At 42.6% G+C, this 23,485-nt stretch overlaps 1 protein-coding gene across 2 annotated transcripts in view; it reads left to right on the top strand.

Annotated features, from left to right (window-relative positions):
- Mamdc2 (MAM domain containing 2) overlaps positions 1-23,485 on the top strand; it is a 152,478-nt gene that overhangs the window by 43,813 nt on the left and 85,180 nt on the right. For both annotated transcript variants that reach the window (XR_015627734.1, NM_001100696.1), the window contains 1 exon segment: positions 23,024-23,295. Coding sequence is in view for 1 of the 2 variants with exons in the window: in NM_001100696.1 (NP_001094166.1) it covers positions 23,024-23,295 (272 nt within the window). In the remaining variant the exon portion in view is untranslated.

Raw genomic sequence — 23,485 nt, 5'->3', positions numbered from 1 at the left:
CCAAGCAGCTATAAGAATGACATTAAGTATTCCTCTCTCCCGCTGAGAGAGCACCCAGCAGAATGCCATGAATATAAACAGCCGGGGAATTGCAGATCTTATTGTGTTGTTGATGAGCACACATGGTTCTTGAGCGCTCAGTGTGGGTGGTCTGCCGGGGGTTATGGATCAAAGCCACTGGGTTTTCCTCTTTGCTCAGGCTCAGCTGCTTGTTTCTGAGCACTTGACTAATTGCTCCTGAGCTGCCCACTTTACGGCCCCTTCTGAGTTTCTGACAAGAAAATGGCTACTTGTTTACTCTTAGTTGTCATAATAAATCTGTCCTTTACAAACCAGAAAGCCAGTATGGCCACATGGGTGGGTGAATTTCGGAGGACTTCCTGAGAGCTTCACAGTCCACTGGACAATCTTGTGGGAGTCATGAGGCTGTGTGTCGCCAGCCTCTACCAGATGACACAGGCTAAGTGCACCTGCCCTTGGTCTGCCAGAGTGGGAATCCGTGCAGCTGCAGAGGATTAAAACTGAGGCAGAGTCTGTCTACAAACAGAGTTCCTCTAGGCCCCGGGTTATGTAATTTTGAGCCTTGTTGCCCAATATCACTCCTATTTACTACGTCTTCGCAGAAGCATTTTTAAACTCAACATTCACTCAGCAAAGCAGAGAGTATTTCCTCCAGTTCCTGCTTGGGGCTTGGATATCCTGTAGTGATTGGAGTTCTGTTTGTTTGGATTTTCAGTGTCTTGGTTTTTTCCTGTAGGGATGAGAGTTAAACTGTGGGCCTCACACATGCTAGGCCTTATGTAAATAAGCGAGGCTTTTAGCGGCCTCAGTATTTATTATTGTATGTGATTTCAAGAGAGAGGGGATGTGTGTGTGTGTGTGTGTGTGTGTGTGTGTGTGTGTGTGTGTGTGTGTGTGTAAGGCTGACTATTTTAAATGGCCAGTAAAAACCTATAAAAACCCAAGCAAAGTGTGGGTAGGCACAGATGATAAGTTGACAGGCTTCCTTGTCCTTTTTCCATTCCTTCGAGGTGAATGGTGTTTCCCTCAACTGCTCGGTATGCACAGAAGCGTAGACTCTTATTCATATAATTTGCAAATGCACGTATAGCCTTTATATGCCATAGTAATAAATCCGTATCCACACTCATGCACATGGCATATCTCTAAGTTCTATATATGGCCACCTCATTCTTTTTAGTAGTTGCCTCAAAGTCTACAATCTATTCATTATCTATTTAGCCATTTCTCTATTGCTGGGGTTCCCCCTCTCTGCTTCTCCCTACGACCTCTATCCCTTCCTCCCCTTCCTGCTCCTTTCCTTTTATCAAGCACAAAGCGCCTTCTCTCAGCAGAGGAGCTTGAGGACTCGATGGAGTCACAGGAGTGTTTGGGAAGATTGTTTGTTTACAGAGTCCGTTCCCTGGGTTTCCTTGTGTCTTTGCCAATCTGTGACTTGGAGGCCAAAAGCTAAACTGGAGCTTGTGGCCAGAGTCAAATTTAACATCGAGGAATGGAAAATCTTGCAAAGTTTCTAAACGGTTGGGAAGGCTTTTTTAACTCCAAATCAGGTCTAGTTTCTATTTTTAAAAAAAATAGTGGGGAATCATCTAATTTTTAACAATCCTTTAAGTATATACACTCCTCTCCCACCCCAAACTAGGATTACATGGGTGCTGGGATATGAATTCAGATCCTCATGGTTAAACCTCTTTCTCTCCAGCTCCCTTGATCTTATTTCCATTTTTCCATACACCAAAGCATATTTATGACATTTGGAAAGCCCTAGTGTTCCACCTTGTGGATTTGTCTATAGTAAAGACGTGAGGGATACACCTACCCATCCTGGAGACCAACAAAGTCCAAGCACCTTTGAAAACAATGAATCTTCTGTTTTGGTCCTCTCAAGTCTGATGGTTACCTTCAGATGTCATTGTTCAAAGTGATACAGAAGTGCACAGATTGGCTGAACAAATTGAAAGGAAGCCCCATTCTGATCCAAGGAGCTAGCCTTGGATCCAATCCAGAAGAAAATATTTCCTATATTATATCTTCTTTGAAGACTCATTATGGCTGAAAGGTCCTCCAGGGAAAGTCTAAGGACTCACCTCATGCTTACCCATTACTCAGTCTTCCTGTGTCAAGGGATTTTTCTCTTCCCAATCTCACATCCAGTCATGCTTCCTAGGTCTGACGAAGTCCAGGAGACAGGCATGGCCGAGACACTAAGGAAAGGCTAAAAGCAAAGGGCAAAAGGCTTACAGAGCTCTTCATCTTCCCCCTTGATTTGGCCGATGAAGTGCCGTGATGTAAAGATTTGGACAGGGTCATGGCTACTTTAAATAACCATTGCTACGTTCACAAAAGGATAGTGTTGGCAGTAACCCTCAGGAAACTGCAGAAATGTGTAGAAATCACAATTCTTTTTAATGAAAAAAAAAGAGGAAGAGAAGGAAGGATGAAAAAATCCAAATTTGAGTCTACTGTGAGTTTCCTGGGAAAATGTCACATTTAATTGTAAGTGCTCTCCCATCAAATGCCCCAGGCTTTCACCGTGTGACCTCAGTCATTTCTGACTTGGAGTGTCCCTGACTTCATATCTCTCCAGAGTTATTGGGGCATATTTTCCTCCTTCCATAAACCCTGTCTTTTAATCTAAGAATTCAGAGAAGTGGCTAGGCTTCTCCGTATTTGAGAAGAAAATTAAGAGCTCTGGCAGCCTTAAGTCTAGAGAGATACATGAGCCACTCCGTGCAGGTTTGGGACTGCTCCTGGAATGATTGCTGCTGAAGGGCTGGTTAGGAAACAGTGCCAACGGTGGAAGTTATTTTTCAGTGAAGAGCCCATTCCCTGCTCATCCAGACCTACAAGCTTAAAAAGCAATTTCCTCTACCTGGTCCACTTTCGGCTCTCCCAATACAATGCCACCTGCAAATCAGAACGTTTTAGTAAATGCTCCCTCCTTTCTCCCCCCCCCAAAAAAAGAAAATGTTAGCAACAAAAAGAAAGAAAGAAAGAGAGAGAGAGAGAGAGAGAGAGAGAGAGAGAAAGAAAGAAAGAAAAGAAAAGAAAATGAAAAAGCGAAGAAGCGGCAATACTCTAGGAGGAACTCTCTTCACGAAAACTTCAATTTCAATGTTCCTTTAAGCTCCAAACGTCTTCAAAAGCTTGTTAGCTCGAGCTGGGCTGTCTCTCAGTGGCAGAGCACTTATCTGATATAGGTGAGGCCCTAGGCTTTACACACACACACACACACACACACACACACACACACACACACACACACACTTTAGAATTAACAATGGAATCAAAGGACATTTACTCCTGTGAGTAAAATCAGAAGGTCAGAAGTCAGATTGGCCATTATGAGCACCTTTGGGAAATAGAAAGAGAAAGAGAAGTGTTCTTTTCAGGTATGAGCACAGGTTTTCTATCCCAGCAGTCCTCTCCCTGTATTGTCTCCTCAACCGCTTAACAGTAACCCAGCATCCTTATTTCAAAGTGTTTACCTGTGGGGCCTTCCAACTTTTGTTTTATTAGATGATATCTGCTTTGAACTGATTTTCCAGAAAGCAGTTCCCATCTCAGATTTTCCTTCTTAAATGTTTCTTATCCTACAATCATACCAACAGATGAAAGAGCTGCATAGTCTGTGAAACTCTTCTTCATAAATAGAAATATATTCTGTCCCCTAAGCCAAGAACAAGTCTTTTCTGTTAGGTCACTCACAGCTGACTGTTCTGTCAGTCACATACGAAGCAACTGGAGATGAGGTTGACAGTTATCCCTGCAGCTGGCTGCCTTTCTCCATCCTTGCAGTGGTAATCTGTAACCGCTCTGAGCTCCAGCAGGTGATCGAGCTTCTTGCCACCCACCAGAGTTCTCTGGATTTGAGAATGAAAAGATACATGCACTCATGCACGCACGAACACGTATGGAACCTTTATATTTTGTATATTTTGATATGCCTCAACTAGCTCAATGGTTGGGCTACTCCTGAACTTTCATGTGGCTAACACACTCTCCTCCAATATTCCTGAGTTAATACTTGCCAAATCTATATTTCATCTCTGCTACCCCAGACCCAAGTGGGCTACTTCCCTGACTCTTACATGGCTATATGCTTTCTCTCCTCCTGCTCTTGAGTCTGATCTCTCTGCTTCCCCATCTTGGTAATTCTACTCCTTCTCCCACCCTTCATCCTCAGTCTGGGAAATCTAAAAGTCCCGCCTCCATCTCCCTGCCAAGCCATTGGCTGTTAGCAACTTTGTTGACCAATCAAAAACCTACTGGAGACAGGGCCCTCAGCATCTGACACATGGACTCCTGTGTGATTTGGGGAGCTGAATAAAGACAAAGCATTAGAACCAATCCCCAACAAATCCTCTAACTTTTCCCTTTTCCTTTATCTTTGCCCTAAGACAAAGCCCTATCTACCAAACCCATGGGAGAAAACAAAAACAGTTACTCAAGGCACCGCAGGTTTTCATTCATTGCTGGGGACCAATTTGGTAAGATTGCTGAGGACTGTGTCAGCCAGACACAATTAAAATGTGATCGTCAGGCAGAGAAGCATCCTGTGTCCATTCCAGGCTCTATCTAGCACTACCACACCACAGCTAACGGGCTTCAGAGCAATCTAGAGAAGCACTTGGACTAAATGGCTTCTCAGCTCTTGTCTAAGGTTAATGTTCCACGATCTTAAAGACACTGAACTGGGTGCCGCTGTGGTCCTGTTTGGCCCCCAAATCCTACAGGCAAGCATCTGTTGGCAATTCTGTTTTCTGTGCTGGCACCTGGTTTTTGTAAAGTGGGACACTCATGCTGGTATCTTACCCAGGCTTTTCACATTCTATTCCTGTCCTGCCCTGCCAGGCCAGAGAGCTTCATGTATGATTTTTGCCTCCGCCTAATATTGTATCCTGTCCGTTACCCAGCAAGCTCTATGAAAAGTGCCAGAAATGCATGTATAACACTTCAAACAAACGGTTTTGTTTGCAGCTTTGTGTCTAAAGTCGGAAACAGTCTCTGGCACAGAGTAGCTTCTCTGTCAATGCTGTTGAATGAGCAGCTATCAGAGCTCTGGCTCCACAGAGCCACATCTCACACTGGAAAGTTGTTATGTTACCGCTGATTCTGCTCTCCGGTGCCATATTGTCCCTTGCTCAGCCTTTACTTAAAGTGCAGGGTTTTCTCCTCATTTGCCTAATTCCTTTCAAACACTGACACTATTCAAAGGTCTTCTGCTTTCAATAATGACCCAAGTGTCATGCCCTCAATTCAGTGAATAAACCATTTGGAGTGAGTCTGATTTTCAAAATTTTTGCTGTGATCCCCTGACACCATCAGCAAACACAGCCAAAGGACTTCAGGAGTAGAATATTACTTTGATCTCAGGAGTCTGCGGGCACCTCCAGGGACAAGCATAGGAAGGAAGCTATCTCCACTCTGAAAGTGTCCGGCCAGTTCTAGGGAAAGCCTGATGCCTGCCCAAAAACATCTGCAGGGCCTTTTGTAAAACAAATGTTACTATATGGGAAGTTATAATGATGGAAATTGGAACCTGTTCCTCTCATATGGTACAGCACATCTTTAATCTCAGCACTTGGAAGGAAGATGAGCCTTGAAATTTGAGCCTCAAACCAAAACGGTGTATTAAAGTTGTCTCATGATGGAACTTAGTGACATCTGCAAGGATGTTCTATATCATACTCCTCCCATCACCACCAGCACCAAAGATCCAGCATGCACAGAGGATGAACTGCTCTTCAGGACTGTGCCAGGCCTGGCCATGGGTCCCTGTGAAGGTCCCAGGGATCATGTCGTTCCCGTTGTTCCATTAAAGGGTGGTGCTAGCTGCAAAAGCCAGGACTTAGAGGATAAAATCCTTTCTTATTGTTGGCTTTGTCTAAGAACCCAGTGCTGAGGGAGCTATCCAAGGTGCTGTCTGAAGCTGGTCTTCTCTGTATCTCTTGCCCTAGCATTGATGTGTCTATCTTAAGCTTCTCTCTACTGTTAGATTTCATCCTAAAGCTATCTGTATTCCCCAATCTGGATCTTCTCAGACCTTCAGACTTCCATTGGCTTCTGAAACATGAGATGTTTTCTGGGGCTTTCCTTAAATTTCCTTCAGCTTGCTATTCGACTGCCTCTACCCACCCCCACCCCACCCCCAAAAGTCCCTTTTTTTCGGAGCTGGGGACCGAACCCAGGGCCTTGCACCACTGAGCTAAATCCCCAACCCCAAAAGTCCCTTTTTAAAGTCCGGGTCTTCCTATGTTGCTCTGGCTAGCCTGGAACTCACAATGTAGACGGTGCTGGCCTGAAATTACTAACAGAGATCTACCTGCTTCTGTTTCTCAAGTGCTGGAATAAGGTTCATATGTCACCACTTTTGGCCTGCCTCTGCCTCGTCTTGACTCCGCCTTATCTGACAATGACCGTCTTCTCCTAAGACTGATCACATCTCTCTGATCCAAGATTTTTGTACCTATGCCCCATGTCAGCAAGATGGTGGAAATCGGAAGCCAATCTCCAAGAGGAGTTAAACCTCAAGAGTATGGTGTTTTTAATTTGTATTAATATAAACTGCTTGAATTATATATTGTCCCTAAGATAGCATGTTCATTAGCGTGAGTTAAGTATTCAGCTAGTGTGTTGGCAAGGTAAATATACATTTGATATACAGGCATCAGACTTTTTGCAATTTTCACCTAAAAATTTTACTATGAAATTATTTTCACTATAGCAGTTGGTAACACAGTCTGGCAATTGGTACTATGCTTTTTTTATTCAAGATACTCCTTTTTCTTTTAAGACTTGGAACATATTCAGTACAAAATTTGCCCCAGTGTTTAGGGTTTATGTAGTTATAATACTTTATATTATAAGAAAATGCTTTTATATGCGTTCATAAAAATTACCACAACTGTATGTTCATTGTCCATAAGAAAAAGCAAATGTATGTGATCTTAGAACACAGTGGCTACATACCAAGTTCTCTAGAGCTGAGTGTGTGGGTGCTTGTTTCCTGGGCTTTGTTTACAATGACCATTCTATTGTTAGAAAGAAAAGGGGAACTTGCCTGGGAGTGGCACCTCCCTGATCTCAGCACCAGGAAGACAGAGACAAGAGGACCAGTTCTTGCCAATCTGAGATACATATTAGCAAGATCTTCTACTCTGTGTTGATAGAAGACCCTTTCTTAAACAAGGGGAAGGGGGGAAGAAGAAGGGAAGAGGAAGAAAACCTTTAGTAGAGTGCAGTTTCCAGTCTCCTGAGCACAGCCAGAGGTCAGGTTGGAGCTTCAAATGGAGGTAATGGCTCTGCAGAATCATTTTTACTGTCGCCAGTCCTTGTGTGACCAATGACCTGCATGTCTAAGACAGTTCTCAAGATTAGTGACACATCATAGCTATTAACAATTTTCTTTCTGTCTGTGGAAAGGCAATAAACCCTCTAGGGACCATATTCATGACCTCTGCTTCTGATGAACTCCCAACATAGAGTGCAAAATATTAAGAAGACACAGCATTCTTTCCTGGGCTCCAGCTATGCTTTGATTCAACTTAGACCTGGTATCCATTTTAATAGCAAGGTGCATCATTCCAAAGATGGGCTGAATAGGAACCTAGATACCCATTACTATCCTATCCTTCCACTTGAGATCCACTCTCTGGCCAAGAACCACTGATTCCACAGTTTGTTTACTTTCCAGAAGGGATACTGAGGCTTGTTTGTACCCACCGCTCAAACTCACATAGCTAGGTGTAATAGTTTGTATATGCTTGGCTCAGGGAATGGCACTATTAGGAGGTGTGGCCTGTTGGAGTAGGTGTGTCACTGTGGATGTGGGCTATAAGACTCTCACCCTAGCTGCCTGGAATTCAGTTTTCCACTAGCAGTCTTTATGAAGATGTAGAACTCTCAGCTCCTCCTGCACCATGCCTGCCTGGTTGCTGCCATATTCCCATCTTTATGATAATGGCCTGAACATCTGAACCTGTAAGCCAGCCCCAATTAAATGTTGTCTTTTGTAAGACTTGCCTTGGTCATGGTGTCTGCTCATAGCAGTAAAACCCTAAGACACTAAGTGTGGGCAAAAGCAAGATGGGAAACTAGGCCAGTCCACAACTCTCTCTCCTTTTCTATTTCCTTGTGGTTGAAGCCTGCATCATGTAGATATCTGTGTTAACAAAGCTCTTTTTTTGTTTCTCTAAATAGAAATTTTTCTGGTGTAAACAGAACAAAGGATTTATCATTTAACGTAAATCAAAAGCTTCGTGAGACCTGACTTCAAGTTCATGTAGGGGATTAAAGATGATATCAAACTATCAACCATAGTTGATATCTAACTATCAAACTAAATGCTATCTAGTCTGATTGCCTTCTCTTCATGTCTCTCAACCCTGTCTTTTGTGATGCTGTCTTCATCCCCAGGGGACCTCCCACATGGACTCTAGCAGCGGAAGTGACCAACCTCCATATGGCTGAGAGTGGGTCATAGAAAGAAACTGCTCTGTCCTAGAAACTTAAGAAATTCTTTCCACGAGCCACATTTACCTAAACTGGTCATGTGATTTTATCTCGGGGCCAGTCACTTTAGCAAAAGGACTTGAATCTGATTAACCAAGCCTTAGTCACATAGCTATCCTTGGATGAATACAATTAGAAAAAGATTAATAGTACCATGGTACCCAGAGATCCAAGACTTTGAAGGTAGTGCAGAATTGTAGGAAACTCAGTAAAATAGATTAGTAGAATAGTATTTTAATGATGTGACAGACATGAAATATAAGCTCCTGTTTTGTTGAGAACTTACCTTCCATCAAGTAGAGTACTAGGAACATGCATCATATTAAATATTCACCTACATCGCTGTGAGGTCATGTTGTGATCCAAGTCAGGACACCCAGAAACAGGAAGAACATGAGACTTTCTCCTTGATTCAGTTCTGCAAGCATCCCCACCTTCATATTGATTCATTATAAGAGCCCAGATTTTATATGTGTTTGAATCTTCAAATCCTAGAAAAATATATTTGCATTCCAAAACTCTAGATGACCATTTGGTTTACATCCTAGTAGGGATTGGCCAGAGAAGCCAGGAAATCACAAATAGTCACTTCTCTGGAGTGTGCATGGAAATGTGGGAAAGAGGGGGAAGAGATGAGGGGAGGGGAGGACAGTGAAGAAGTGCGAGCACAGAATGAATGCCTGAAAGGCTGAGAACGTGACAAAGACAAGCTTCATGGGGTCTAGTAATTTATTTCAGGAGGCCACTGGGCCCTGAATCTCAGGAATTGCTATTACAGTGAGGCAATTGTACCTTCCTTATAGTCCTGCTGGGTTTGAACAAGATGGAAATGATTGTCATAAACTTGATAATATCATAAACTTAAAAGGTCCCTCCTCAAACAGTAGATATTTCAGCCACCACGACAATCACGTGTGTCTTTTCCTAATCTTGATGTGTCATACATTTATTTAAATATTGTTTATTTATTTAAATATTTGTTTAAATATATTCAAAACTCAAGTTCTGTATTATAACATTGATCTATGGACAAATGATACACTTGAGACTGTTATAATACCAATAAAAATATTGAACTAATTTCCTTAATAAGGATGTTTGTAAATAATACTGAAGGTCTTAACACCCACTGGTAAAATAAGTCAAGAATACCACACAATGGGAATACCAATCATCAGCGGCTTTTCTACCTGTAAAAATACTCTGCTTCACTTACAGCAAGAAAAAGTCATGTGATAGCTTCGATAAAATGGCATTTTTCTCTATTAGACAAACCCCCATCATTCTGCTGAGTGCCAAAATTGATTTGAATAGCAGAAATGTCCCCACGGGTTGCCACTGGAAAAAGAACCAACACAGCTTCAAGGAGGAACATTTGGTAATGGCAAAGTGTAAATTTCTCTAATTCTGCAATGCCATTTCTAGAGCTTTCTTTCATGGCTGTACCTACCCTGAAGTCTCTGTACTTCGTCATAGATATGATATTACCATATTGCTTTCAGACACAAATGACATGAGGATATGCTCTTCACCGGGGCAACAATTAGTTAAATATGATGCTTGTAAGAAGAGGGGAAGCCATGCAGGAGTTGGAAATACAGGTTACGGCGAGCTGCATGGTAGAGCTCCATCATCCCTCAATTCTTTTGTGAAGTTTTACATTTGAGAGTCACTGTGTGTGCTAACCGTTCAAGTGGACTGAACCTGTGGACCCTCTCTCCTCCCCTTTCTTGCTCTCTATAGCGAGGCCTTAGAATGTGCGTCTTATTCTGGCATAGCCCTGGACCAAGCTGAGGCAGAGCCAGGAGATAGAATGTGTCTGCATTTGATCTGCAGCCTGGAGAAAACAAAACAAAACAGAAAGATAGATAAATAGTTAGATAGATCTATAAATAATAGGTGAATGACAGATAATAAAATCTCTAAAGTATATTCAGAGGAAAATGGCATAGAAGGGCGTTTTAATCATTTGCATGAAGCGTAAAATCGATTGTTTACATACATGGTTGTATGTTACTGTTTTATTGCTATGCTAAAACACCATGGCCAAGACAACTTATAGAAGAGAGTTTATTTGGACTTATGGTCCTCAGTGATTATGTTCATGACGGCAGAGTGAAGGCATGTAGGTCGGAGTGGAGAAGTGAGGGCTCACGTGTGAACTGGAAGCACAAAGCATAGAGAGCAACTAGAAATGGCGGGAATCCTTTAAACACCCGAAGCCTTCCTCCAGCGACATCTAAGTGTTCAACATCTAAGCCTATGGGGAGATCCTTTCATTCAAACCACTACAAAGGGTCTGTGTATTTGTATACAAACAAGCACCTGTGGAATAATGTCCCAGAATTCCAGGATAAGAAGCTTCATCGGTTGACTTATATTTCTAACTGTGTACTATTTTGTATTAGTTATTTAAAAAATAACCAGCTACTGAGTGTGAAAGACATCACTCCTGCAATTCTTTACACACAGGTGTGATGCACACACACACACACACACACACACACACACACACACACACACTGCCTTGGCTTATTAAAAAAATCAGCCTAGGACCAAGGGTTGCAGGAGGCCCTGTTAAATCAGAATTGCAAATAAGTAACGAAGTCTCTTAAGGTCAGTATGTGCCGTGCAATATTTAGAACATGCATCAATAGTTCCAACTGCTCTGTCTGGCCATCTGAGTGACTCTGGAGCCCACTGCTCATTAGGCAGAATACAGTATCCAAGCCAGGCTTCTGCAATCCATCAAATGAGAAACAAAAGGGTCCAGCTTTTTCATGGGGTTGATGAGAGAGGCTCGAGCTGGCTCCAAACTATTTACAAATCAGGTCTCTAAAACTGAGCAAGAAGATGTAGAATTCTTCTACAATTCTGTGTAGAAGGGTCCGCTGCTTAGTTAACTTATCAAACACCTACTCTGTGCCACACTTTGAAGCTAGAGGTGAATAGAACAAGTACAGTTAACCATACATGAATGTGTGGTATGCTTAAGATCTAATTGGGAAAGCAGTTAAAAAGAACACTTCTCCAGATGCCACTTCAGAATCACTTAGAAGGCGTCTGTGTGTCCTGCAGAGATGCTGACACGCATGAGGTTGAAGGCTGGTGGATACAGACTGTTTCACAAAGGAGGGCTTACATGGACACAGGGAACAGGGCTGCCTGTCCTTTACCAAATACCCAGCAAACTGTGACAATTAGAAACAAACAGGACCTAGGCACAAGGTGCTGAGCCTCTAGTTTTGAGAAGATCGGAATTACTTGTGATAGAGGTTTCCAAAACACCATGAGGTTCAGATACCCTACTCCAGGGGTTCGAGAGGAAACAGAATTGATAGGTAAACCTGTGCTAAACAACAATGTTCTGGATAAAACTGTGTGCTCCACCTGCTCATCCTAGCTGCTCTCCCTTGCTCTGTCAATCAATGGACCACGGCATTTTACTTGCACTTTTAAAAAGTTTTAAAAACTGCGATTGCAGAGCAAAATGCTCATTCTGCAGATACTATGGGGGTTCTTTCTCTTCTTTCTAATATCATGCTTCTACTACTGAACATCATATCTTCTTGTGTGTGTGTCTGATGTGTGTGCACTTGTATGTGGATATGTGTGCATTCGTGTGTGTTATGTGCAGACTTGCACAGGTTCCACTGAACATGTGTGAAGATCAGAGGACAACCTTCGGTGTTGGTTTCATACGAGGTTTCATTGTTGTTGTTGTTGCTGCTGCTGCTGCTGCTGCTGTTGTTGTTGACATGCAAAGTTCCAGGCATTCTCCTGTCTCCCATGTTACTGCAGAAGCACTAGATTACAGACATGTACTTCTGCCCCCCACTTTTATATGGAATTTGAACCCTGGTCCTCATGTTTGCCTGCAAACATCTCACCCAGTGACCCTCGTCAAGCCCCATATATCTTATCTTGCATCTTCTATACAGTACATCAAGATGAAATGTGTTGACATCTGTTTGTTTCTTTTTTAAATAAAATATTTATCTTGTCCCTTTTTACTATTCTTCTTCATCATGTACATGATGCAGAATTTGAGACAAGAAAATGTAAATATTTTAATAGTGAGATACGTGCCAATATACACATACATACACATCTGTATATTCAGATATATTTGTTTGTACACACCATAGTGAAACCTTCATAGGCATGCACATTTTCTTCTGGTCTGAAAGAAGCTGAAATGTGCATCACTTCGTTTGACAAACTGTCTTACATAATTCATGAGCAAAAACACTCAGCTCTGCTCTGAGCAGTGTCATTAAGCAGTGCAGTTACACAGAGAGCTTGAGCCTCCTGTCTTAATAAAGAACACGTTTCTCATGGAGGCAGGACGCCTTTTCCCTTCCCAATATACTTAAGAGACTGGTGGTGAGGTCGGTTCCCATTGTTCTTGACGTCATCACTGTCCGAATTTACTTTGTTTTTCTTTATTTTACTGTTTTCGTTTCCATCAAGGGACCCTCTAGAGAGATCAGGCTGACCTTGAACTCACAATCTCCCCTGACTCAGTCTCCCCACTGCTGGCATTAGAGGGCTGTGACATCAGACCAAGCTCTTCTATGTTAAATAGAGAAGCATGTCAGTATATCCTAGGGGTATCTTTTAGAAAATGTTCCGAGAGCTGCTGTCTAACAGTGCAACACTCTCACAATGGAGGCCCCCCCCCCTTATTTGATTTGCTCAAGCTCTGTAATCTGTGTTCCCTTTCCAACAGCCTCATGACCTTACCCTGCGGGTTCATCACTGGCTTTCCTGTTGGTAGTTGCTAAGGTAAACTTCTCTTCCAGAACTGCTATTGAGGTCAGCAGGGTTTAAACCACACCCTGCATAGCCCTAAAGAAAAAGTGCAGACAGACATCTGAGTGGCAGTTTCCAGTGTTGGCCACTGTTTACATTGGAGATCTCTGCTGGCAGCCTCCTTAAGCCCTCATAACATTCTGTAATCTTTTGACACAACTTTTGCAGTGTTAGCCACAATGAGACATTTTCCTGATGTCAGGGGGATTGACAACGTTCTTGGAGACAGCTGTGCAGTCACTGCTCCAGAAAGTGCTGATCTCTGTCCTTTGTAATGCCTCCAATTTGGGAGTTTAATTAAAAAACAAAATAAAAAGCATTGCTCTCTTTAATGTGGAAATGTCATACGTTGGAATGCCTTCTGAATGCTTCTCACAAACTCCACATTCCGGCAAGGCAAAGAATTGTGGTTTTAACGCTTCTTTGCATATCTTAATGTATTAAGGGGTTGATGTTTCAAAAGACATAAACTGTAGGGGCATATGTTAAAGTAGTTAAGTGTGGCATGAGTCACTAGTGAAGATACTAGCTGCCATTAAATGTCGTATTTCCTGGAGTGAACTTTAGGAATAACAGTGAGTAATTATTATAAGATTAGAAACTAATGAGAAATCTCCATAGTGAAAGTGATTACATATATATATACATATGTATATATATATATATATGAAAACCTACTGTCAGGAAGGAGTTTACTCATTCATTTAAAAATAGAGAATATAAACCTACTAAGAGCCAAGTAGATATGCTGGGTGCCCTTAAATATGCAAAGCCCTTAAATATGCAAAGACAAGGAACTAGGCAAATATAAATTAATATAACGGGTGCCAAAAAGAGCTTAGAGGACATATCCAATAATGTAGCTGGAGGTTAGCAAAGACTGCCTGGGAAGGGAAGCATACAAACAAGATCATCATGCACACTTAGAGTTGTACACTGCGTAGCCATCCATGATGGCTCTATTAAGATTAGAGTTTAATGAAGGGGCAATGAACACTGCAAAGTCCATTTCTGTACAGAAAGAGGACACGCCCTGCCATGGCCTTGTGTGTTGAGCTCAAAGGGAAATGTGTACACTGTAATTTTGTTTTGCTCTTTAAATGCAGGTTCCCCTTTTTTTCTGCTTTAAAACAGTATTTGAAGTTACCCACATGCGAGCTCTTTGCCATGCTAGATTTTATTCTGGAAGGAGTTTCTTAGCAGTGAGGGCCCACATAGAGCTGCAAAGTTTGTTCACTCTTTCTCAATTATAGAACACTTTCTCCATTACACTTTAGGAGTGGGTTGCCTATAAAGGAGGCAGTTCAAAGCAACATCCTCAGAACACAGCTTTCTCTGGACAGTTGGGTCTAAGTTAATACTTCTCAAATCTCATTCCCTGAACAAAAATAAATCTAGAGCCAAGGGTTTCATGTACTTTCACTGATTCAGAAAGAGAAGTCTCTGGGACACATATCATTATTAGGGATCTCAGATGGCAGCAAGAGAACAGAGAAACCATTGCCATTGAAAACATACTGGGAAAGGTTGTGAAGCCATGAACACCCAGTTGAGTGGCCCTTGCTATCCAATAGGGGTCTGGAAGCCTAGTGGGCAGATTTTTATCAACTAGTATATAGCACTGTGTTGTCCAGCCACTAACAATCCATAAATCCTTTGTGAAAATGAGTTACATCAAAGATTTACCCTGTGGCCTTCTTCTTGGTGATACCCTTTGTAGAGTGGCTCTGTAAACCTCCGTGCCGTTACTGTCATACATCCAGGACTATTTATTTACATTGGAGTTGGGAGGTCTTCAGAACGGAAGTGTCTCTGATAATTGGAATGCGGCTGGAAATATTTTTGGTTGTATCCAGTGAGTTCATGTGAGGAAGGAAGACACATTACCATAGGTCAACTATCAGACATGGCAAACTACTGCACAGACCATAAAACAGTACACTGCTATAGATCAGCTTTAAGACATGTAAATGTTAGAAAACATGATGTATTGAGAACTTTCAGTATTAGAGGCAATGTGCTAAGATCTAGTGGTTGTGTCCCCAGTACGGATAATACTAATAGAAAGGTCTCAAAAGTTCCCACATAGAAGCATCTGCTCTCATTGGATACTAACATCAAGAAAAAAGAACAAAATTTTGTTCACAACAGAAATAACCCACTTCTTATCAAGGATATAAGTCACTGTGATGGAATATAAGCTTTTCTTCTTATAGGAATATGAATATAATTGTGAAAATATAAGTTAACAAATGTGGTAAAGAAGAAAGTACTTGGAGACAGCACCGTACGAGGAAAGGGCCATTGTGAGCCATGTCTTGTGTTTCTGGCTGTGATCTTGAAGTGATAGACTAAGTTGTGTGACTCTCTGGTTCTGCTTCCTAGGATGATCTGATAGGAATAAGATACAAGAATAAAGATGAATCTATTCAATCACAAATATGAGTGTTCTCTCTTTCCTCTCCTCCTTCTCCCTCTCTCTCTCTCTCTGCCCCCCTTCCCCCTCCCTCTCTCCTCTTTTATATTGGGGATTGAGCACAGGACCTTGTTTGTGCATATTTTTCGATCACTTTAACCACTGAACTTCCTACAGCTGGCCTTGAACTCGTGCTCCCTTACTTCTGCCTCAGAGCAGCTGAGGTCTGCCACTATGCTCAGCTGAATCTGTTTCTTAACAGATAATTTAAGAGTTCCTAAAAGTTTTGCTCCTTTTTGTATTACTAAAATTGTGATTGTTTTTTTTTAAAAAATAATAGCAGGGTAACATTCCAGAAAATTTGGAACCTCAAACAAGAAAGAATATGAAAATGACAGGTTTTTGTGCTATAGATTTTCAAAAAGTATTTTTGCTAGAAGTAATCAGTAGATTTTTTTGATGATTATGAATTGGATTGAGAAAACTGGATACTAATACTCAACTGTTTACTAGAGCTCCTTTAACATTTGAAGAATATTATTCCAATTATTTTCAAATAATCAAATGTTTATTTTTAGGTATGTGTATAGGGGAATGTACAAATGATTGCAGGTACCCAAGGAGGCCAGAGGTATCAGACTTTTAGTCTGGAGTTACAGGCAGCTGTGAGCTGCCCAGCATGAAGACTGAACAGAACTCAGGTCCACTGCAAGAGCTCTTAACGCTCTTAACCATTCTACATGGCCACCTTTTTTTGAGAACCCTTATGCACTGCATTTTCCATAGATATTCAGAGAATTTTCTTTTTGATAAGCCTTTGATATACCAAAAAAAATCACAATTCTTTCAAATGTAAGTTTGTGGCTTATACAGAATTAGGATACACGTTTTTGGAAGAGCCTGTCTCCACAATAGGAATCTGGTCCTTTGTAGAGAGGAATGAGTGCCACTCGGTTTGGATGCATTGCTCTGCAGAATGCTTTGATCAGCTGCTGACTCCAGAGATGATGGTTCAATGCAGAGCATAGCTGGGCAATGGGATGGCCAGCTAAGGAGAAGTTAGGCATGAGAAAGGCTGTGTACCCAGTAGCAGAGAAGCCAAATGGATATAGCTGTGAGGGGCAGAAGGGGTCACCTGTGCAGTGGAGCAGATGATTACCAGATCAGAAGGGTAGGCCACTGCAGCAGCAGAATAGAGAGTCGCTGGTATCCAAGAGTTCCACCCAGCATAAGGTGACAGCGAGGTTGCCAGGCATCCAAAAGATCTTACTGATTGGGTAACTGGGACCATAAGCACTAACATTTATTAGGAGCTTGACAATATGCTGATTACTGTACTATATATGTATGCTCTTATTGAATCTTAAAAATGCTACAAAATCAGTGGTTTTTTTAGCATTCCCATCTTACCAGTGGAGAAAGTGAATCTCAAATCCTATAATTAACTTGCCCAAAATGACAGGGTTTCTAAACGGTGTGGCTAGAGTCCGAGCCAATGTCTGGCTGACGTGCCAGCTCCATATGACCACTCTATACGGTCCCTTAGTCAGAGTGAGATCCAGAGGGGGAAAGGCATCAGGAAAGCGGGCAAGAATATCGTAGTCTGGATTCAGGGGCTAGACTACAGCCTTGTGGAAGAAGCCAACAACATCAACAACCATTTTATACACTCAAATAACAAAAATGGACTCTGTAAGTTGCATTTGAATGATCATGCATATGAATATGCAACAGTCATAATCAGAGAAAAGAAGGCTATCAGTCCTAGAGTGGAGGAGCACAGGAAGGGCGGAGGGAGAGGACATGGCAGGGACTGAATGAAGAAAGGAAAGAGGAGAGAAGTGCTGTCATTATATTTTAATTTAAAATCTACTTTTAAAATGAATATATGGAAGTGCCACTGTCATACATACGAGGAACCCTAAGAGCTCAGCAGGAGAGGAGTGTGAGCTTTGCTGTTGGGCCCGCCTTACAAGATTTGAGGCAGAGTCTCCCTCCCAGGAGGAAGCTAGACTTGTCTTTGCATGAACACTAGGTGGGAACCAGTTGTGAGTTGAGGAACTGCTGAGGATGGAGGAAAAAGAAGAGCCTCTCACCTTAGAGGGCACAGCTATCAGATTTAAGATCAAAAGAAGGAAGTGAGAGGAGACTGTTCTCACAGCAGCGTTGAACGTGTATGCACAGCTCATCTGCTGGCTGAGCAAACACCTGGCCTTGCTCCAAACCTAAAGGAAGTGAGAATGTAGTACCAACTTCCCACTCTCTGGAACAACTAACGGACTTAAAACTCAATAGTAAATGACAAATTTATTTATTTATTTGGTATTTTTTAATGTATGAGTTGTCTTCTGCAGGTACATGCCATAAAAAGACATCAGGTCCCTTTGTAGATGGTTGTAAGCCCCCATGTGGTTGCTGGGAATTGAACTCAGGAGCTCTGAAAGAGCACCCAGTGCTCTTAACTGCTGAGCCATCTCACCGACCCCATATAACCCATTTTTATAAATGGGCAAAGAATTCGAATATGTTCGTTTGCAAAGAAGGCATACAAGTAGCCAATAGACACAGGAAAGGTGTTCTGTATCATAAATCATTAGATAAACACAAGGCAGTGGGCATACTCAGATACCACTCTATGTTTACCAGGATGACGCTAATAAGAACCAATGGACAATCCCAGGTTTAGGTAGTTCTCTCTACAAGTAAAGAATAGGAGGAATACATTGTGGGCAGGATGCAAACACTGCATCCATAGAAGACTTTCTGGCAGTTTCCCCCAAAAAAGCTAAACATAGAGTTACCATATGAGCTAACAATCAATGGATAAGGGTCTCATCAGTGAGAGACTTGAACATTCATCTACTGAAAACTCAAATGTGTGCCCATAATAGCCTCCCTGCTCATCAAAGCCAGAAGATAGAATAACCCAAACATCTGTCAGCTGGTGACTGCAGGATGCAAAATACGACTTCATCTTAAGAAGGAATGACATTCTAACACAGACGAACCTTGAAGACATCTGAAGGACGATGCCATCCATTTATGTACTATAAGACTTTACTTACAAGCCACTCCCAGAGCAGGCAAATTATATAGCTCCTTAGACTGTGGTCTCCAGAAGCTGGTGAGAGGAGAGTGAAGGATGAGTATGAATGAGTTTAGAAATTTGGTTTGGATGGCACCAATGTCCTCAAACCCAACGATAATGAGATGGTTGTACAACTTTGTGACTGCACTGAAAACCACTGAATTGTATTAAAAGGGTAGATTCTAGGACGAGCGAGTTCTATGTAGAAGTTAGAGTTCTGATGTCAGTCTAACCAGTGTGAAATAAATCGTGAATATTGTTTCCTTCTGTGGTCTGTTTCTCTTTAATAAAGTAGGTTCTACAGACATTTTGCTAGTTATGGCACGGAGAAGTCACTTTAAAGCCATCTCCTGCTCACTCTATGTCACAAATCGCCTCTAAATATATCGTGTTCCTTCTAGTTTAATTTAGCTGTAGCATGACCACAAAATACAGTATTGCTTTGAAACCCCAAGTAACTGCTGCAACCAGCTTCAGCCCAGGGCTGACTCAACCTAATTAGTAACAGCCCCGTGGGGCTCTGTGTTTAGAAGATCCTAAGGCTGGATCCATGCTGGATATGAAAAAATGGACTCAGAGATTCAGAGCAGCGATCTTGGACTTGCAGTGGTGGATAAGATAGGAACGTTTGAGTTAGTTAATTAAGCTAGGAGGATGCATTGTTCTGCTGGGTAGATAAACCTGAGAACACACTCTGCTACAACTGTAGACATATTCATACAGCCTGACCCAGAACTGAACTGGAGGTGTAGAATCTCAATATTTTGAAACTATCAATGTTTATGGATGACATGTCAAAAAAATCACTCAATAAATTGTGCCCATTTTTATCAGACAGTTTGATATCAAGGTGTTTTGAATAATGCAGTATGCTTCAAAGGCTCTTAACAAGCAATCATTAGCATATGCTTCCAAGAAACTACAAAGTGAGAAAGAATGTCTAGACAGATTTGGGGGCGGGTGGTCTTCCATGGGAGAATGGAGAAAACTCCCTCAACCCTGTCCTTGCACCTAACATAATTGCTGGCCACTCCATGACTCCTAGTAGGATTGTGTACCCAACTCCTCGCTCCATACTGGGATTTGGTCTGACTTAGGCTTAGGTCTTGGGCATGCTATTGCAACCACTGGGAGTATATGTGCACAACTGTCCTGCTGTGTCCAGGAGACAATGCTCCCTTGTAGTCATCCGCCTCCTCTGTCTGACTCTTACACTCTTTCTACTCCTTCTTCTACAATGATCTCTGAGCCTGGGAAGGGAAGAGAATTTGGTATATATGTTCTTTTTAGGGCCAAGAATTCAGTGTTCTCGTATTCTCAGAACCTCAGCCAGTTGTGGACCACTATGCTAACCACCACCCATTACAACAGATTTTCTTTTTTGAGATGAAGTCACCCTCCTGCCTGATCCTTCACGTATCAGGAATTAGAGGGGTGCATTGCCGTGTCCCGTTCAACACAGGCTTTCTAACCGCCCTCACCGAAAAGTCCAGATATCACTGATTGTTGGGCGCTGTGAACCTACTATTGCACACATTTGGTAACATTTGAGCTCTACTTAGACCCATCTCGTCCCCCACAAACATGCCAAAGGAACCTATGATGCACTTTCTGTGGTGAGCAAGGGGAGCCTAGAGAGTGAGCCCTATTTCTTTGGAGTGGAAGTGGTCCCTCCTAATAACTCCAGATGCCAACTTGAATGCCTCAGCTTAAGTCTTGAGCTTTTTCTGCTGGAATATGAGAAGGAAGGAGGGAGGGAACTAAGGCAGGAGAGACTGGGAAATGCCCAGGAAAGCTGGGCTCCAGAACAGCAGCTTTGGGATTTGTTACAAATGCTGGCAGCCACAGTGTGGACTTTTTTCTTTCCTCTCTTATGTCTCGCTTCCCACCTCTTTACAGCTGCAGGAAAAGTAGCATTCTCCACACCTCCCCATTTGTCTTAGTTAGCCTCTTTATTGGTATCAAGAAGACCATGACTGACAGCAACTTGGGCCTGAAAGGGTTTCTTTCTACTTTCAATTTGCTGAGGAGAACCATCTCTGAGGGGAATCAGAGCAGGAACACAAGACAAGTACCTGGAAGAAGAAGCTGGTGCAGAAACCATGCTGCTTACTGGCTTGCTCAGTTTGTTTTCCTAGGCACCTCAAGACAACCTTCCTAGGGTTGGTTGCCCAAAGTGGGCTGGGCCCGCCCACATCAACCATCAATCAAGAAAATGCACCATGGGCTTTCCTACAGGCCAACTGATGGAGGCATTTTCTCGGCTGAGGTTCCCTCTCCTCAGATGACTAGCTTGACTCAAATAGACAAAAATCTAACCAGCACACAGTCTCTCTTCTCCACTCCACTCCACTTCCGGCCTACTGAGACGTCCTGAACAAAGAAACATGAAAACAGGGTAGCAGGTACACATCCCCTGAGATCACAGTGATCCAAACCTTGACTAACAAACCTCTCAGTTTCTAGAGCTCAGTTTCATGATTGAGAGCCAGCAGGCACCACAGCTTGTGAATGGCGAATGGGCACCATGCCTCTAGGGCAGTGCCTGGTACCTGAGGAAGAGCTGTACACAGAACACCTGGTGGTGGTAATAGCTTTAAGGATCAGACTTACCTCATGGGTGGCCTGAGGTGACTCTCAAAGTCATTGTTACTCGTGAGCAGTTGCCACGTGAAGATTGCCTGCTGGGGATAAGCTTGATCTTGGAATCTTCCAACTTAGGAAGATGGCATCCTGTGTCCTACATGAAGGCTGATCATTTGCTGAGCTGCCGCTGACCTGCCAGAACTGGCCACAGATGCCAAGATCCTAGCTGTGATGGCCATTTGGGACAATAAGTGTGGGAAGATGGGCTGAAGGAAATCAAGCAAAACCTATGTATCTCAGAGCGTTTTGGTAAGAGTTCAGTGTTAGGGACCCAATCTACCAGGGGCGGAGTGGGCAGCCACACAATAGAAGGCAATGGGTTAATTCAGGCACAGATGTGGAAGCGTCATATGTAGACAGATGCTGTCTACAACTTTCACTTCCAAAGACCAATAAACAAATGAATCACTTGACTAGGAGTCCAAGTGGCCAGAGTCGTGTGGAAGGCTTACACTGGTGTTAGCTTCATCACGCCACACCCGCTCCCTCCTCCGTAGAAATATGATTCCATATCCTGGCCAGTTGGCTACTCATCCATATTAGCAGAATAGAGGTAGAGATAGAATATGATGGCAGAGAAATAGAGAAAATGGGAGGACAAGAATGGGGTGAAAGGTAGCAGGAGGAAGAGGAGTGAAAACAAGGAATTAGAAAAGGAAGGCAGAATGGGGGTAGCCCTGTATCTACTACTTTCCAAGTCCTTTGCAATGTACTCTATACACTTTCTATTTAGATATCCAAGCCGTGAGGTTTATGTTTGGTTAGAAAAGAGTCTAGGGAAAGGGAATCTAATTCTTATTTAAAAAAAAAAAAAGGAAAGCTTACACTTTGTCTGGCTAAGTCCCAAGAGCCAGGCTGAGTACCTAAATCAATTTAGTCTATTCTAATGATACAAGCTAAATGAAAATTAAATCATTTGTTCAGGGGAGGGGGAACTGTGGAAGGAGAGTACATCAAGTCATCCTATTTTGAGTCTTTTGGGTCCAGGCTGCTGACACTGCTCCCTAGATTCAATGCCCTGAGCTTGAACCTTACCCATGTGGGAGCCAGGGGGCCTAGTTCAGTGTGCTAAATGAACCCAGTGTGGATGAGATATAAAAAAGCACCAAACATTGGCCTGTATCAGAGTTCAGAGGACTTGAAGTGATGCAAAACTGGACAGGGCACTCCACTCTCTTGAGAGGCCCACATCTCAGCCTCAGGCTGTTGTCATGTTGTCATATGGGGAAGAGGCTACCATATGGTCAAACCATGTAGAGATGTCCAGGCTTTGATGCTGTCATATGATATCCTTTACAAATGTGTTGGGATGCATTAATACACCATGGGGTGTGTGAGGCCCACAGGGTACAGCTAGACATGGCCATTTCACAGGAGACCAAAGACCCATCGTTCAGGGAATGCCATTGGGCTGAGACAATGCAAGCTCTGTCTTCCTACAGATTTAACGGACCAAACAGTTGTCTTCTTTCCAAGTCTCATCAAAAGACTTAATTCCTTGTCTTTGATCCTCTCCCTTTCAGGTCATTATGTTTATGTGGACACCTCTTTTGCCAAGCAAGGGGAGAAGGCAGTGCTGCTGAGTTCTGATTTGCAGGCTGAGGAGTGGAACTGTTTGCGCCTGGTCTATCAGATAACCACACCTCTGGGGTCTGTGTCAGAGCCCAGCCAGCTGAACCTGTATGTGAGATTTGAGGATGAAAGTTTTGATCGTTTGCTCTGGTCCACTAAGGAGCCTTCAGACAGCTGGCTCATAGCCAGTCTGGATCTTCAAAACAGCTCCAAGAAATTCAAGGTAAATGGGGTTTAAAAGGAAGATGTAAGGCATGCGACATGCTTTGTGCTATATGAGATCTTAGAGAAGTGGTTCCAACCCTCTGAATGCTAAACCCTTTAATACGGTTCCTCATGTTGTGGTGATTCCCCAACCATAAGACTATTTTTTTTCTTTTTTTCGGAGCTGGGGACCGAACCCAGGGCCTTGC

This window comes from Rattus norvegicus, chromosome 1 (assembly GCF_021556685.1).
Source record: "Rattus norvegicus strain SHRSP/BbbUtx chromosome 1, alternate assembly SHRSP_T2T, whole genome shotgun sequence".
Classification (NCBI taxonomy): Eukaryota; Metazoa; Chordata; class Mammalia; order Rodentia; family Muridae; genus Rattus; species Rattus norvegicus.
The sequence above is the reverse complement of the archived record's forward strand: the minus strand, read 5'-3'. Positions and strand labels throughout refer to the sequence as shown.